Raw genomic sequence first — 15,531 nt, forward strand, 5'->3', positions numbered from 1 at the left:
ACACATCTTTTAATTAATATTTCCAGTTTTTCCCCCCTCGTAGTCAGGCTTTGAAGCGCCTCCGCCGCCAGTCTGACACGAAGCCCACTGTCTCCGATTTGCCATTCATCTGTCAGCATTACTTTAAACAGATGGACGCGATGACGAGGGCGTATTATTAAGGAGGGGGGGTATTATTAAGGGGGGGGGGGGGGTATTATTAAGGGGGGGGGGTATTATCAAGGAGGGGGGGGTAAAAGCCAGTGCTCCTTCAGGTCATATTTCAGCTCGTCTCTGGACACCACACACTAGCTTTGAGTGCTTCCTCCTGATCCTTCAGCCCAGTCAACAAACCCCTTACTCAAGCAGCAATGACTTTCAGTCAAACGAAGCCTAGTCATGATCATTAACAAACATTTTACAGAGTAATGAATATATAGTATGTAATATCTATCACACATTAAGTACTAATACACATGTTTCATATGCTTGTAACTGCATTCACACATTAAGTACTAATACACATGTTTCATATGCTTGTAACCGAAAGGGTAAGCTATATTATTTAAGTTATAAATAGAACATGGTCTTTCTTGGGGCTGCATTGTGTAACAGACTGTAAATGTCAGACGCTGACAAATGGTAATTACTGGACTTTAGTCTCAGTCAAACACCCCGCAAAGCCACAGGAATAATTGTTATTAGGGCACCATTTCTTACCTTCTTCCCTTCCCCGTATATTAAAGGAAACTTCAGGTCGTCGTCTTCTATGGTTTTATATGCCCTGCACAGAACAGAGGAGACTGTAATGGGTTTTTGCTTTATGGCAGACACACATGCTCTCGGGAAATCGCTCCACGCCTTCACAAGAAGGTGAGAGATTGATCACTGGAGGAGGGTTCCACAAAGCCTTTGTAGTGGAAAAGCCATGTGGACTATTCTACCACAGTAGAAAAAACAGTGGTGCTGGTAGCTACAGTCAAGGATTGTAAGGACTTTGTTGAACGCATGATCTTCATCACTTGGCTGTGCCCAGACAAATAAGTTTAAGGTAGAGATTACAGCTCTATTGAGGTAAACAGACCCACTAACCCTCTAATCTACACAGCACTAGTTAAAGAAGTATTGTTTAGGTTTTTATTGTTTTGTAATGTATGTTTTTGTAGATGCCTGCTACATTTGTAAGTGTGCTACCTACAAAGGGAACATTATTTGATAATTGTGGAATACTGTGGAAAGCACAGGTCTGTTTACTGAGAACTAGGGACCTGTGATGTCAGCCAGTTGTGCAACTAAAAGACGTGCTATATAGCAACAAGCAGGGCGGACCATAGTAATTGCTCAGAGGAATCTTTAAGCCCACTCCAATGTGAATTATTCAGCAGTCACCAACTGGGAGTAAATGTGGAAACAGTGCATACAGAAACAGCTCCTTATATAGCCAAAGGAGATATAGAAGAGACTCGTGTTGACATGTTACATGTATGTGACCACTTAACAGCATTCTTTGTGTAAAATCAAGTATGTTGCTGTCAACAAAGCTAACTGAGAGCATCAGACATTCACCATGAGAGTGAGAGTTTTTCTAAATCTTCCAAATGTGTAACATGAGATATTTTCTTCTTAGTCTTGTCACAAGGGGGGAACTAGTGGAGCTTTGGAGAGAAATGTGCAGATAACTGCCTGCTTCCACCGTGAGGTGCCCATATGCTCTCTCACCAGGTGCTGTTTCGCACTCAGCATTTTCAGGCTGCCGGAGCTGCAGTCGTGGCAGGAAGCTCGGTCCAAAAGCACACATAGAGGCCCACTTTTGGGTCGCGCTCAACACAGGATCCAGGCTCCACCTCAAGAGCTCGGTCCAAAAGCACACATAGAGGCCCACTTTTGGGTCGCGCTCAACACAGGATCCAGGCTCCACCTCAAGAGCTCGGTTCAAAAGCACACATCGAGGCCCACTTTTGGGTCGCGCTCAACACAGGATCCAGGCTCCATATCAAGAGCTCGGTCCAAAAGCACACATCGAGGCCCACTTTTGGGTCGCGCTCAAACTGGATCCAGGCTCCACCTCAAGAGCTCGGTCCAAAAGCACACATCGAGGCCCACTTTTGGGTCGCGCTCAACACAGGATCCAGGCTCCACCTCAAGAGCTCGGTCCAAAAGCACACAAAAGCACAATCTGGTTCTGATTCATTGGGCTATTGAGAACTGCGGCTAATACACCTGTGAGGTTATTACAAGGTTTTGTTTTTTAAAATGGCATAAAACACTGTCCTGCGGTTTATACACAATGTGGCTTACACATGGGTAATTACTGTAGTACTTGATCACTCATTTTGGGCTTTCTAACTGCCTAGCAATTCCCCTGCTTTTATAATCTACTTGATCATGTTGACTCATTCAACCATCAAAAACTTTTTATTATTCCTTTCTCTCGAGTATCCCATTAAAAATCTCACAAACGCTTAGATTGTCGACACTGACGTGGTTCTAGGGAAAGTACAAACAATTTGTTCCTAACTAGTCCCAGTTCCCATGTCCAAATTTCTGTCATTCATTTCTAGTGGACCTTCTGCATCATACTTCCACTGCATCTACACAGTGTAGGCGCCCCTGCCAAGCCCAAGCTTTTGAGGCGGTAGTTATGTCACCACAGAGCTAGATCCCCTGCACGGAGACATGATGGCACCAGAGCGAGGCCACCAGAGCGAGATCCGAGTCGTCTCTCAGGCTCTCAGAGGGGGCGGCCCCAGGACAGGGGGACCCTTGGGAACTCAGAGGAGTAGCATCGCTCAGGCTTCACATCACATTATGTTCACATTATGCCTATCTAGCCGCTCCACTTGACACCTCTATGGACACTCTTCTCCTCTGACCGGTATACATTTTTGATGAGTACCCGCATGGTTCTAACGACATACCCGTTAAAGGTAGACAAGGTAGTGTGCAGTTGTGCTACGGCGACTTCATCTCACACCACTAAGCTACAGACAACACTGAAGGAGCATGATGGTTTGGTGCACCTCTACTTCTACAGTTGTACATGACAACACGGAGGCGAAAAAGATTGTAGAAAGGACTGCGTCAATAGTGTAAAAATAAACAACAAAAGCATGGAGAATACCACGGCAGATCGAAAAATGATGACGGCCATTTTGATACGCAATCCATCTCAAGCCTACCTCAGCATGGTCGTCTGGCACAAGACTAGATCTGATGGAGATGGTGGCATGGATGGAGATAATTACATGGGTGGTGGTGATGCTGCATACTGCCGTACGACTACAGAGCGCCTCTTTGTTCCAGAGAGCGTGAGGAGAGGAGGAGGAGAGGAGGAGGAGGAAAGGAGGAGGAGTGGAGAGATAGAGACGGAGGAGGAGAGGGATCGTAACTCAGATGCTGGCAGCTGGCCCAGCCACAGCCCGCCGTGGCGTTTGAACTTACAGAACATGCCCACTGCAGAGCATCCATCAATTTAACACGGCCCCCAGGCAGCAGAGGCTGCCACTCGCAACAACCCCCCATCTGCACTGCGAATTTCAGAGGCAGCTGGGTCAGGGGAAACTGGCGGAGAGAGAGAGAGAGGGGGAGAGAGAGAGAGAGAGAGGGGGAGAGAGAGGGAGGGAGAGAGAGAGAGAGGGAGGGAGAGAGAGAGGGGGAGAGAGAGAGAGAGGAGCACAAGAAGAAGGGAGGAGAGAGAATGAGCTTATGAGAGATAAAGACAAAAAAAGGTGGATGAGAGAGAAATAAACAAGAAAAGAGTGATTAGCTTGGGAGAGGGAAGGGGTGGAGAAATAAAGAGAGAGAAAAAGAATGACACAGAGACATGGGGAGGAGGACAGAAGAGAGAGAGATAGAGAGGGAAAGAAAGAGACAGATAGGCGGTGATGGAGGAGGAAGTGGAGGAAGGTGGGGGAGGAAGTGGAGGAAGGTGGAGGGGAAGTGGAGGAAGGTGGGGGAGGAAGTGGAGGAAGGTGGGGGAGGAAGTGGAGGAAGGTGGGGGAGGAAGTGGAGGAAGGTGGAGGAGGAAGTGGAGGAAGGTGGGGGAGGAAGTGGAGGAAGGTGGGGGAGGAAGGTGGGGGAGGAAGTGGAGGAAGGTGGGGGAGGAAGTGGAGGAAGGTGGGGGAGGAAGGTGGGGGAGGAAGTGGAGGAAGGTGGAGGAAGGTGGGGGAGGAAGTGGAGGAAGGTGGGGGAGGAAAAAAGTGCAAAAATATGAGCAGTGAGAGAAGCCAGAGGCACACGGTTCTGCATTCTTAATTAGACTGTGGGCTCCATCGCGTCCCAAAGGTGCGCCATCACACACACAGACAAGCCAGTAGACACGCTGACACACATGCACACACACACATACACTCACTCACATTCTGTCTTATAATACACACACACACACACAACCTAACATTTGCAGAACAGAAAGCTGTTTTAATGCCGAACATCAATCAGAACACGGTTCTGAGATCTGCCCAGCATTCAAGACAAACACGCCGTGGCCAACTAACCGACCAAGTGACACTCTCGCACACGCCGCGGCCGACTAACTGACCGAGTGACACTCTCACACACATTTCCATGAACATCTGTCTCGCACCACTGTCTTCAGTGGGACCTCCAGTGTACACAAAGCTTTCAGCCCATCTGGTCTGGCCAATCCGTCTCCGAGGCCCGGCTCCTCCTTCATGAAGAGTGACCTCTTGGGGGGGAACGTGTTTGATAATTCATCACTCGCGAGCCCTCGCCGCCGCCCTCTCATCGTCTCCCATGCTGGACACGTTAATGAGCGCCACTGACCCTTCTGCACACATCTCGCTATCTCCGCTGCAATCCGACACCCTGTCTCTCCCACTGCGAAACAGCGGACACCATGTGGATTATGGCCTGATCATTTTCCACACTTTTTTTTCTGTTATAATCAGCTCCAGCAATTACAGCAGAGCTGACACTAGCTGCTATCTTACAGTTGATCCAGTAAGGCCAAAAGAGATTAGCCTGGAAATCCAGACCCAAATCTAGAGAGATTTAGGGTCTGGCTATGAGTAATGAAAATGGCCCAACTCAAGGGGCGGCACCAAGCATGCATTTGAAAATATCATCGTCTTCTGTTATAAGTATAAGTATATACCGGTAAGCACACACTAATCAGTGAGCTGCCTGCAACAACAGCGGCGCTCGGGGAGCAGTGAGGGGTTAGGTGCCTTGCTCAAGGACACTTCAGCCGTGCCTACTGGTCGGGGTTCGAACCGGCAACCCTCCGGTTACAAGTCCGAAACGCTAACCAGTTCCTACGCCACGGCTGCTTTTTATGGACTCATGTGACATAACGACCTCAGTTACAAGAGAATACATTCTTGTTTCCTGTGTGCCAGTATAAGACACAATAGGAAGCGTCTTGTAAAGTTTTTTGAGATTTTACAAGCAGTTCACTGATGTGTCCGTGCAGGAGGGGGGGGTGCAGGAGGAAGGCTTGGAGGGGGGGGTGCAGGAGGAAGACTTGGGGGTGCAGGGGAGGGGGGGTGCAGGAGGGGGGGGTGCAAGAGGGAGGCTTGGAGGGGGGGGGTGCAGGAGGAAGACTTGGAGGGGGGGTGCAAGAGGGAGGCTTGGAGGGGGGGGTGCAGGAGGAAGGCTTGGAGGGGGGGGTGCAGGAGGGGGGGGTGCAGGAGGGAGGTGCGGTTACAAGTCTGAAGTGCTAACCAGTAGGCCACGGCTGCCCCAGGGTTAGCTCGTGTTTAGCTCGCCTCTTGCCCGCCTATATCAGATACACCGATGTGATTGGTGAAGCTCGGCTCCAAGGGCATGGGTAATAAGCATCATTACTGAGTGACTCGCTGAGCAAATTAAAATTGTGCTCTCGCAAGAACTCGGGTAAAAAGAGATACACATAGCAGTGAGATGGAGGGTTGTTGTTTTAAAAGAATTCCAATTAAAATGGTCTATTTGTCTATTACAACAAGTCAAAAAGCCTGTTATAGATAATGCACCAATCACCAAGAACTCTGAGCAAAACACAGGTTGAAAAGATTATATTTTGGCCTTGTGATTTGTGTGGACTTCGATTGAGATGTGCCTCCGCTGATGGCTTGCACCCTCTTTCATAACTTCCTTTGTGCAAGCGGAGATAGACGGACAGCGATCAACATACCGCTGGTGTTTCCACGTAGGCCGCAGGGACGTGACTCAGAGGGTTATTCATAGACAGCGTTGCCGTGCGTAGAGAAGCGTTGCCGTGTGCGTAAAGAAGAGAAGCAGGACTCACCATCCATTCATGGTGAAGTCCCTGTAGAGCATTCTCTTCCCCACCTCCTTCCTCTGCACCCGTCTAGGGAACTCCAGATACGTAAACTCATTGCCCAGCAAGTGAGGCTGCATGAAACCCTGTCCAAAACAACAGCAAAACAAAGAGAGAGAGAGAGAGAGAGAGAGAGAGAGAGAGGTGATTCCAGCTTCCTGTGCCTTCAGACATGGGAGTTATAGAATCCCTCTTCCAGACAGAACCCTGCCCCATCAGCCTGGTTCTGTTCTGTTGTTAGATATGTGCAGTGACTGAGTGGTGTGGTGGGGCTAATCCTGACTCAATAGGAACTGACAGCAGCCTCACCAGAAACTGGAGCCTCTGCCGCTCTGTCTCCGGGGTGAACTCTGTCGACATGGGGACAATCTCGCCGTTGCGGACGATGATGGCCCTGGCGGGTGAACAGAGGGCATACGGTATGGATGTGCAATGCTTTCAGATGGGCACACAAACACAAATCCGAAAGGGCGATTGAAACATGTATGAATGGTGCTTTCAAAACAACGTTTATGTTGTGCTTCAAGTGAAGAATGTCCTTCTTTAAACAGAGGCTCCTCTATTCTGGTGTGGTCTGAGGGGGAGAGACTGGGTGGTATTTAGCCTTTAGGTTTATATTTACAGTAGTTACGTAAGCGGGACTCGTTGGCTGGAGGCCTGTCTGCATGCAATACCAAAAGATCTTGACCATACCGAGGAAGATACATACATTTTAAGGAGGAACGTTTTGCTGCTTCATGTTCACAAACAAGTTCAACGGTGTTTTACAAGACATTTACTCATCTCTGTCAGGACTAGTAGAGACATCTGCTCACTGATAAGCTACCTCATTACAACGTATTCAAATGCCATATCGCCCACACAAATTTCCTACAGAGATTTATGCAACTTTGTCATAAACATAGATATGTGATGTTTATCTTCCCCAATTTGGCAGCTTCACAGAGACCCTACCATGAGCTCCCACGTCCTTACCTGCTGTCTCCAGCATTGGCCACATAGAGCTTGCCCAGCAGATGCACCACTGCCAGAGCTGTGCAGCCGCCCGAGATGTTGTACACGGCCTTCTCTCGCTCGATCTGGGCATCCTGTGGGGTAAAACATAGCAATCATTTTATGCAAAAAAAATAAAACATTCTGCTAATATTAAAGAGGGATGATATGATGATGTATGGTTCTTCTGAAGAACATGGATTAAAAAATATACAGTATATTAGATCATTTGTTACAATTACCATGCCTTCATAAATCAATATGCGATAAATGGTCAATGGACAGGCAAAAGCCCATAACAACCGTGTCCTAGAGTTTTAAAAAGGAAAAACCATAGCCAAAGTATATAATTAAACCCATTAATTATGTTAATTAATCCAAGAATTTATTAAAAATCCATTATGTTAATTAATGAGTTGAATAATTGATCAACCACAGAATTAATTACAAAGTTGGCATTAAATTCAATGAGGCACTACTATATAGAACATACAACAGAATTACATGTAAAGTAGAACTGAGCCAGAATGCCGTTTTTCATGTACAGGACTGTATTGTAGACAAAGGGATCGATGGTTTTTCTCATGTACAGGATTGTATTGTAGACAAAGGGATCGATGGTTTTTCTCATGTACAGGACTGTATTGTAGACAAAGGGATCGATGGTTTTTCTCATGTACAGGACTGTATTGTAGACAAAGGGATCGATGTTTTTTCTCATGTACAGGACTGTATTGTAGACAAAGGGATCGATGGTTTTTCTCATGTACAGGACTGTATTGTAGACAAAGGGATCGATGGTTTTTCTCATGTACAGGACTGACTGTATTGTAGACAAAGGGATCGATGGTTTTTCTCATGTTCCATACAAAAGAATTGCTTGTCTCTACTGAAAATGTGTCTTAAGGGTCTCTGGTTCCCAAGCCACAGAATTACTACCTAGTGTTTGTGACAAGAGGTGATGGCAGGCAGTCTCAGTGAGGTCTCATCATGTGGCGACTTTGCCATCTGCTTGGTTGCTCAGTGTGTGTGAGTGTGTGTGAGAGAGTGTGTGTGTGTGTGTGTGTGAGTGTGTGTCAATGCGTGCGCATGTAAGGAAGAAGTGGCTAAGTCCCAATAGCGACTTTATCCTGATACATTCTCCACCTCTCCTCTCCCTCTGCCATCCACACACACACACACACACACACACACACACACACACACATACATAGGTCAGAGCAGAGAGTTCTCTGTTGCCTTGGGACAACTCTATGCCACAAATGCTCTAAATTATAAACACAGCCACACGCACCATTTACAGCATTCAGCACTCAGCTCCCTCACACTGCAAAGGTAGCAGAGCTAGCCGCTGAACCATCTCCCCTTGCAGTGTGCCACAACATGAAAGCCATGTTCAGCCTGTTATATAATTTACTTTACCCAAGCATTCAAGGACCTGTAACAACCTCACTAAATATCTACAGATTCAACAAACACAAATCCTGCAGTGCATGGGTGTAGCCCTTTACTTGGTTTGAGAGGTGCTTTTGTATAAGTATATATAAGTATAAGTAGATATACTCGTTTGATCCCTATATAAGTATATAAGTATAAGCATACATACTCTTTTGATCCCTATATAAGTATATAAGTATAAGCATACATACTCTTTTGATCCCGTGTATAAGTATATAAGTATAAGTAGATATACTCTTTTGATCCCTATATAAGTATAAGTAGATATACTCTTTTGATCCCGTGAGGGAAAATTGGTCTCTGCATTTATCCCAATCCGTGAATTAGTGAAACACACTCAGCACACAGTGAGGTGAAGCACACACTAATCCCGGCGCAGTGAGCTGCCTACAACAACAGCGGCGCTGGGGGAGCAGTGAGGGGTTAGGTGCCTTGCTCAAGGGCACTTCAGCCGTGCCTACTGGTCGGGGTTCGAACCGGCAACCCTCCGGTTACAAGTCCGAAACGCTAACCAGGTCCTACGCCACGGCTGCTTTTTATGGACTCATGTGACATAACGACCTCAGTTACAAGAGAATACATTCTTGTTTCCTGTGTGCCAGTATAAGACACAATAGGAAGCGTCTTGTAAAGTTTTTGGAGATTTTACAAGCAGTTCACTGATGTGTCCGTGCAGGAGGGGGGGGGGGGTGCAGGAGGGGGGGTGCAGGAGGAAGACTTGGGGGTGCAGGGGAGGGGGGGTGCAGGAGGGGGGGGTGCAAGAGGGAGGCTTGGAGGGGGGGTGCAGGAGGGGGGGTGCAAGAGGGAGGCTTGGAGGGGGGATGCTTTTCACTCCAATCTGTGTTGCAGAGCGACGAGGCCTGGAATCTCACCATTCTCCACTAGTGTACACAAACAAGGATGGCGATAAGGCGGATACACACACACACACATATACACACACACACACACACACACACACACACACACCATATTTGATGTCTGCACGTTGGCCAGTCTTTATCTGACTGAGGCAGCTTCTCTATAAAAAGAAAAAGGGTAAAATATGGAAAAAAAGAGAGACAAGAAAACACAAGTCGCTGAGACAGTAATGGACCGATTCACGTCAGCAACAAACCGATAATACCGGCATCAGTGATAAGATAAGCCGCTGAACTTCCAGACACCCGTTTTTTTTTCTACCAGAAAGTCTGCGCCCACCGAAGCGTTCCTGACAGTCGGCAGCCACAGCTGCCATTAGGGGAGCTGCGCTTGTGATTAGGCACCTGGAGAATGGAGAGGTGAGGAGCAAGAACAAAGAGCCAAAGCAGCTTCATCTTCAGAACATGAAGAAGAGCGAGTGGGTGGGTGGAGGATGTGTGGGGAGGGGGAGGGGGGAGGAGACAGTCACGTCAAGGGCACGAAAAGGGTGCGGAGAACGGAGGCAGCCTGGATAAGCTGAGGTGTGACTACACAGGGTAAAAAAGATGGCTTGTGAGTGAGTCTGTTCACATTTCCATGCTGTCTGTGGTGCAGGTGCAGGGAAAGACAGCGAGAGAAGAGAAGAGAAGAGAGAGAGAGAGAGAGAGAGAGAGGGAGGGAGGGAGGAACGGGAGCAGAATGTGAGAAGCAACCAGGTCCAATTTCATGAAATCTCCTGCAGTGAGGAGAGAGTGGCAAATCGACTCTTTCATGTTGCCCACCAGACACTCCACCTCTACACACCGTCATTATGATTAATGGTTTTATTTGATTTATGGTTTCCTTTTACTGTAACTGTTTGTCTGTTGTAGAATGTCATACATCTGATCAACTATAGTGCTTATACATATTATCTAATGCTTAAGTTACATTTTTGTTATGCTTTTGATTAGATACAGCACATACACGACACAATGCAGTGCATAATTTCGTGGCACACTTCTGCTATCTTATCTGAGCAACTCAGGCAGAGTAAACTGATGAGTGTGTGGCAATGTGTGCTTGATAAAGAGCACAAGATGGCTCAGGGAACGAAGGCAGCACATTTCCTCAATCAGACAAATGGTTCAGAGCTGCAGAATCATATGCCACACCGAGTACAGTTAAACTAAGGATGGGTCTGCAGCATGATACGAGTTGTAGCATGCTGCCACCTAGTGGTGTGACACAGCAATGCTGCTTAATTGGTTAAACATTTAGCATTTTGCATATTATGGTACACTGTGTCAATAACATGCCTTCTTAGCATCGTCAGTTGTGTACCATGCTCCATATATACTGATACAGAAAAAGAACTTTGACTAAATGTTACTGATGAGAGCACATTTTAGAAGAAAATGTATACCCCAGCTCTGAATGCCAAGTCACACAAGGATGTACACTAATATGGACACACACACGCAAACACACACACACACACAGATACACACACGCAGACACACACACACACACACCACTATATTATTATTCTGGCACATGAAACAGCATGAAGTAAGGTTCTAAGTGCCCCACCAGAGACTAGGGTTGAAGTGGTACTCAAGGATCTTTGGCCATACTGTTAAATCAGGTCTTAACTGCCCAAGTGTTAAGTAAGGTTCTACGTGCCACACTGTTAAATAAGTTTGTAACTGCCCCAGTGTTAATGTTCCAGGTGCCCCACTGTTGAATAGGGTCCTATTCTGTCGCAGTGGTTAATAAAGTAATTTCTGCCTCATGAGATTAAACCCAAATCCCTTCACTATTATAGTAGATTAGATTCTCACCACGTCACTGATAGTTTACGCCCTGTCTGGAACAGGGCAGCAACCACTAGAGGCCATCACTAAAGTGGTCCTGACTGGGAGCTAACGTCCAGAGTCCCCTGATGGTGATGGCGGTCTGGTCCACCCACGTACTGCTCCCGCCGGTGGTCCCCTGCCCGCACGCTAGCTCCGCAGCAGTGGACTGGCACCATATGTTACCTGTCCCAGTGGAGTAGTGGCATGTTACGGATTAGCCCAGGCGTACGGGGCAAATTGACTCACTGTGGCTACTCATCTAGGGATCTACTGGCCTTTTCAAACAAGCCAGAGGCGGGGTCTTATGATGTGCCCAAACACATCCCGTTTCCTGTCCCAAGCTCTGTTTAATCTCGTAAAAATAAAAAATATGTGAAGTGGGGTCTGGCTAGTGCTGAGATTAGTGCACTTAATGATGCTAAATGATTTCATAATGACGCTGAGGATAGCAAAGGTCCCCTGCTTCCCCATAACCTTAATTGCCATGCCTCTGCACTCTCAGTAATGATCATTAGACTACGGAGGCCACAGCCCTGACGCATGCAAGTCATTTATACACTGCTCTGCGACAATGGTGCCAGCAAAAGCGGAATTCTATTGCTTCCTCCCAAAAAAGTCTCATTAAGTGATGCATGATTCTCATTCTCTCACGCCTTAGAGAACAGGTCAGACAAGACTAATATATTTATTTGTTAATTTAACATCGTTTGAGTTCCTGTCAACTGAACAAAAAGAGAACTAAAAGTCCCATTAATAATACCAAGCGTTAATGGCTTTAATAATACCAAGCGTTAATGGCTTTAATGTCCCATTAATAATACCAAGCTTTCAAGGGATATTCCACCATTTGGGAAAATACTTTAGTTTTCCACCTCCCCTTAAGTTAAACTGTTGAGTTTTACCTTTCCCCAGTTCATCCAGCCGTTCTCTGAGTCTGTTAGTAGCACTTTTAGCTCCAGCTCATTGAATCAGATTAGACCGTTAGCATCTCTCCTATAAGCTAACGGTCTAATCTGAACCAATGAGCTGGAGCTAAAAGTGTTACTGTCAGACTCAGAGAACGGCTGGATGAACTGGGGAAAGGTAAAACTCAATTGTTTACCGGTAACTCAAGGGGAGGTGGAAAACCAAATGGTGGAATATCCCTTTAATGGCTTTAATGGTAGTATGTGGTGCAAAATGGTGCTCATGCCTCAGCCCGGTGTGGGTGTGACATTGATGATGGTTGTAGTGACTCTTTCATTGTAAGCCACTGACACTGTAGTACCCTCTCACTGTAAATGTAAATGTAAACATCAATGTACATAAATGTAACATGTTTTTGTTGTAAAGAATGAATTGATAAGAATCACCACAAGACTTTGTATGCCTGATTTAGTCCTCGTTGGTAACTGGTTGACCTTAGGGGGGCCAGCAGGTCCTATGCACTCACCATGTCTTTGAAAGCGTTTTCTATGGCACCAATGACCAGGCTCTCGTGCTGGACCTTCTTCTCTGTGAAGAAGCGTGGGGCCGGCGTGCTGGGGGAGCCGGGGGCCCCTGAGGCCCCGCGGAGCGAGGCGGCCCGGGTGAGGGCCCGCTGAGCACCCCCTGGGGACAGATGCTGGTGGTGGTTAGGCTCCTCGCCGAAGCAGGTGGGGGGCAGGACGGCAGGGTTCCGCAGGATGTCCTGCACCTCCTGCAGGTGCAGCTGGATGTGGTGGTGCAGCAGGCGCGAGGCCACCACGGCGGCGCCAGAGCCCGCATGCCCGTCAAACAGGCCCCAGTAGTGCAGCACGAGCCCCTCGGAGTCCTGCGTGTGGCCAGGCACATGGACACATCATTACAACCTCTTACTGGGTCACCAGGCACATGGACACGTCATTACAACCTCTTACTGGGTCACCTTACTCTTCTAGTCCTCTATCAGGTGTTTCCAGAAAATTGAACATTTTGTCCAGCACTACATAAGTATGTTCTTTGGGAAATTGGAAAACAGTAGGCTACAATCTTAATCAATATTCTATCACTGTATAAAATATACACAGCATATCCTTTCTTCTCAGAGGTTCAATGAAATTAAGCTAAAATAAAGCAGTTAGAAGTTATTTCAGATGGTCTACTATATTAACCTGACTCTCGCCAGATGAATTTCGTTCCACCTAGCTCCACTCATCCATCTGGGATCGATCCATTGGAGTGGTGCTTCAGAAGGCTGGGCCTTATCAAAAAATCCTTGCATATGATTGGATAAGCCACTTGTCCGTCATCTATTGACGTGCTACTTCAACCACTCACATCGAAGCCAACCCGTGACGCTGAGAACAGTCTCACAGTCGCTTCTACGCTATACGTCACATCTATGAAACTGCGTCCTGATTGGCTCTACCATAAAATCTGGTGCAGAAATCACTCTCAATGGAAGCGATCCCAGATGGATGTGAGTGGAGCTAGGCGGAATTCATCTGGCGAGAGTCAGGTTACTACTATATGGCCAGTTACACTAAAATGCCATTATTACACACAATTCTTGCATGTTTGTCATGTTTGTCAATAGTACAGTAGTAGTAACATATATGCTACCTGACAGTTATACAGAGGGAACATCAAATGTAAACTGAATCTGACAAATGTCGAAAGCACCATGCATGATGACATGGCAGAAAAATGTGGCGGGCTCCTCTGCACAAACTGGTTGACCTGGTTTGGAATAGCATAGCCATGGGGAGCTGAAATGGGTTGTTGTTGAGACAGCTGACAGAGTGAGAGAAACCAAGCGAGACGACACAAATGGGGGGACGGAGGGGCATGGAGCGGTACTTACAGCGCTCTCTCGGAGCCCCAGACCCTCGCCGTTGGGCAGGGACGAGCGCCTGTGGGTGGTCGGGGTGTGGCTGGGGGTGGAGGGGGCTGGCCTCCTCTTCAGGGCCACAACTTCACAGCAGGCCTGGTCCTCGTTCAGAGCACTCTTCCCTGCATTGATCACCCTGAATAACCACCGCACACTCATCATTCAGCCCACCACTTCACTTCCTGATTAGGGCTGGGACAACGCGTCGACGTAATCGATGACGTCGACGCAAAAAATACGTCGACGCGAAATATGAGCGTCGATTCGTCAAGCATAACGTGTGCTGCTAAATATTTTTAATTTTACATCTTCAGTGTTTTCCATACGTTGACTAATCTGTGGCTGGGCACCACGAAATCAAAACCGGCCACCACACATTGATGTTCTATGTTGTAGGCCTACTATTTAAATTAAAGATAAGCACTTTTTACTCACACAGCGTTTCCTCGCCCCGCCCGCTCTCTCTCGTAACAAACCCGCTGCTCCCTTTACTGTCTATGGCTGCTCCTCCTCTGCATGTGCATTTAACAAAATATTCACGATTGTTGAAGGATTGTTGTTGCCACATAGAAGCACTGCAGAACACAGTGGGCTAAATTGCTATTAAATCCGCTTAGCATCGTGACCATGCTGCGCAAATTTGCAGCATTAAAACTGCCGAATTAAAGTTAAAGTAAACTCTGCTAAGGTCTTTTCACAACATAGTACATTGAGGAGACTAAACTAAGTTAAGTTACAGTATGCAATGAAGCAGTATCTCAAAGCTAACGTTAGAATACTGTTTGGATGTCAAGTTTAGCATGCTTACTTGCAGCTGCTTGTATTTGTCATGCAGGGCTCATGAATGTTTGCAAAATCCCGATGTAAATGAAAAGTGTTTTCCAAGACTCAAAAGTGTTTGTCCAAAGGAGAAGTACGAACCGTTATTTGAACTAACTACTTATGAATTGCATCCACACATCAGCAGCCTTTTAACTGTGTTAATGTTAATTGCAAGAATTCCCACACGAACGTCTTAAATGACTCAATTAGACATACACTACTGAACTTTATTGAATGCTACCTCTGACTAAGAATGCATTACTTTGCAATTGTATAGTCTTTTATTTTGTAATCTTAAAAAGCAATAAACGTATATTGCAATGTAAAAGAATTCATGTTTTTTCATTCAGATATGTAAATAAACATGTATAAGTTGCTATTAGTGAATTAATGGGGAAATAATCGATAATCGAATCGAATCGAAATCGAAT

At 46.6% G+C, this 15,531-nt stretch overlaps 1 protein-coding gene across 1 annotated transcript in view; it reads right to left on the minus strand.

The window, feature by feature from the left end:
- Positions 1-15,531, minus strand: part of ppm1h (protein phosphatase, Mg2+/Mn2+ dependent, 1H) — a 31,246-nt gene that overhangs the window by 6,863 nt on the left and 8,852 nt on the right. The window contains exons 2-7 of the mRNA XM_042109298.1: positions 14,252-14,414; positions 12,881-13,240; positions 7,235-7,347; positions 6,569-6,653; positions 6,227-6,345; positions 700-763 (exon numbers count right to left, since the gene is read on the minus strand). Of these exons, the coding sequence (XP_041965232.1) occupies positions 700-763; positions 6,227-6,345; positions 6,569-6,653; positions 7,235-7,347; positions 12,881-13,240; positions 14,252-14,414 (904 nt within the window). The remainder of the gene's footprint in view (positions 1-699; positions 764-6,226; positions 6,346-6,568; positions 6,654-7,234; positions 7,348-12,880; positions 13,241-14,251; positions 14,415-15,531) is intronic.

Source organism: Alosa sapidissima, chromosome 11 (assembly GCF_018492685.1).
Source record: "Alosa sapidissima isolate fAloSap1 chromosome 11, fAloSap1.pri, whole genome shotgun sequence".
Classification (NCBI taxonomy): domain Eukaryota; kingdom Metazoa; phylum Chordata; class Actinopteri; order Clupeiformes; family Clupeidae; genus Alosa; species Alosa sapidissima.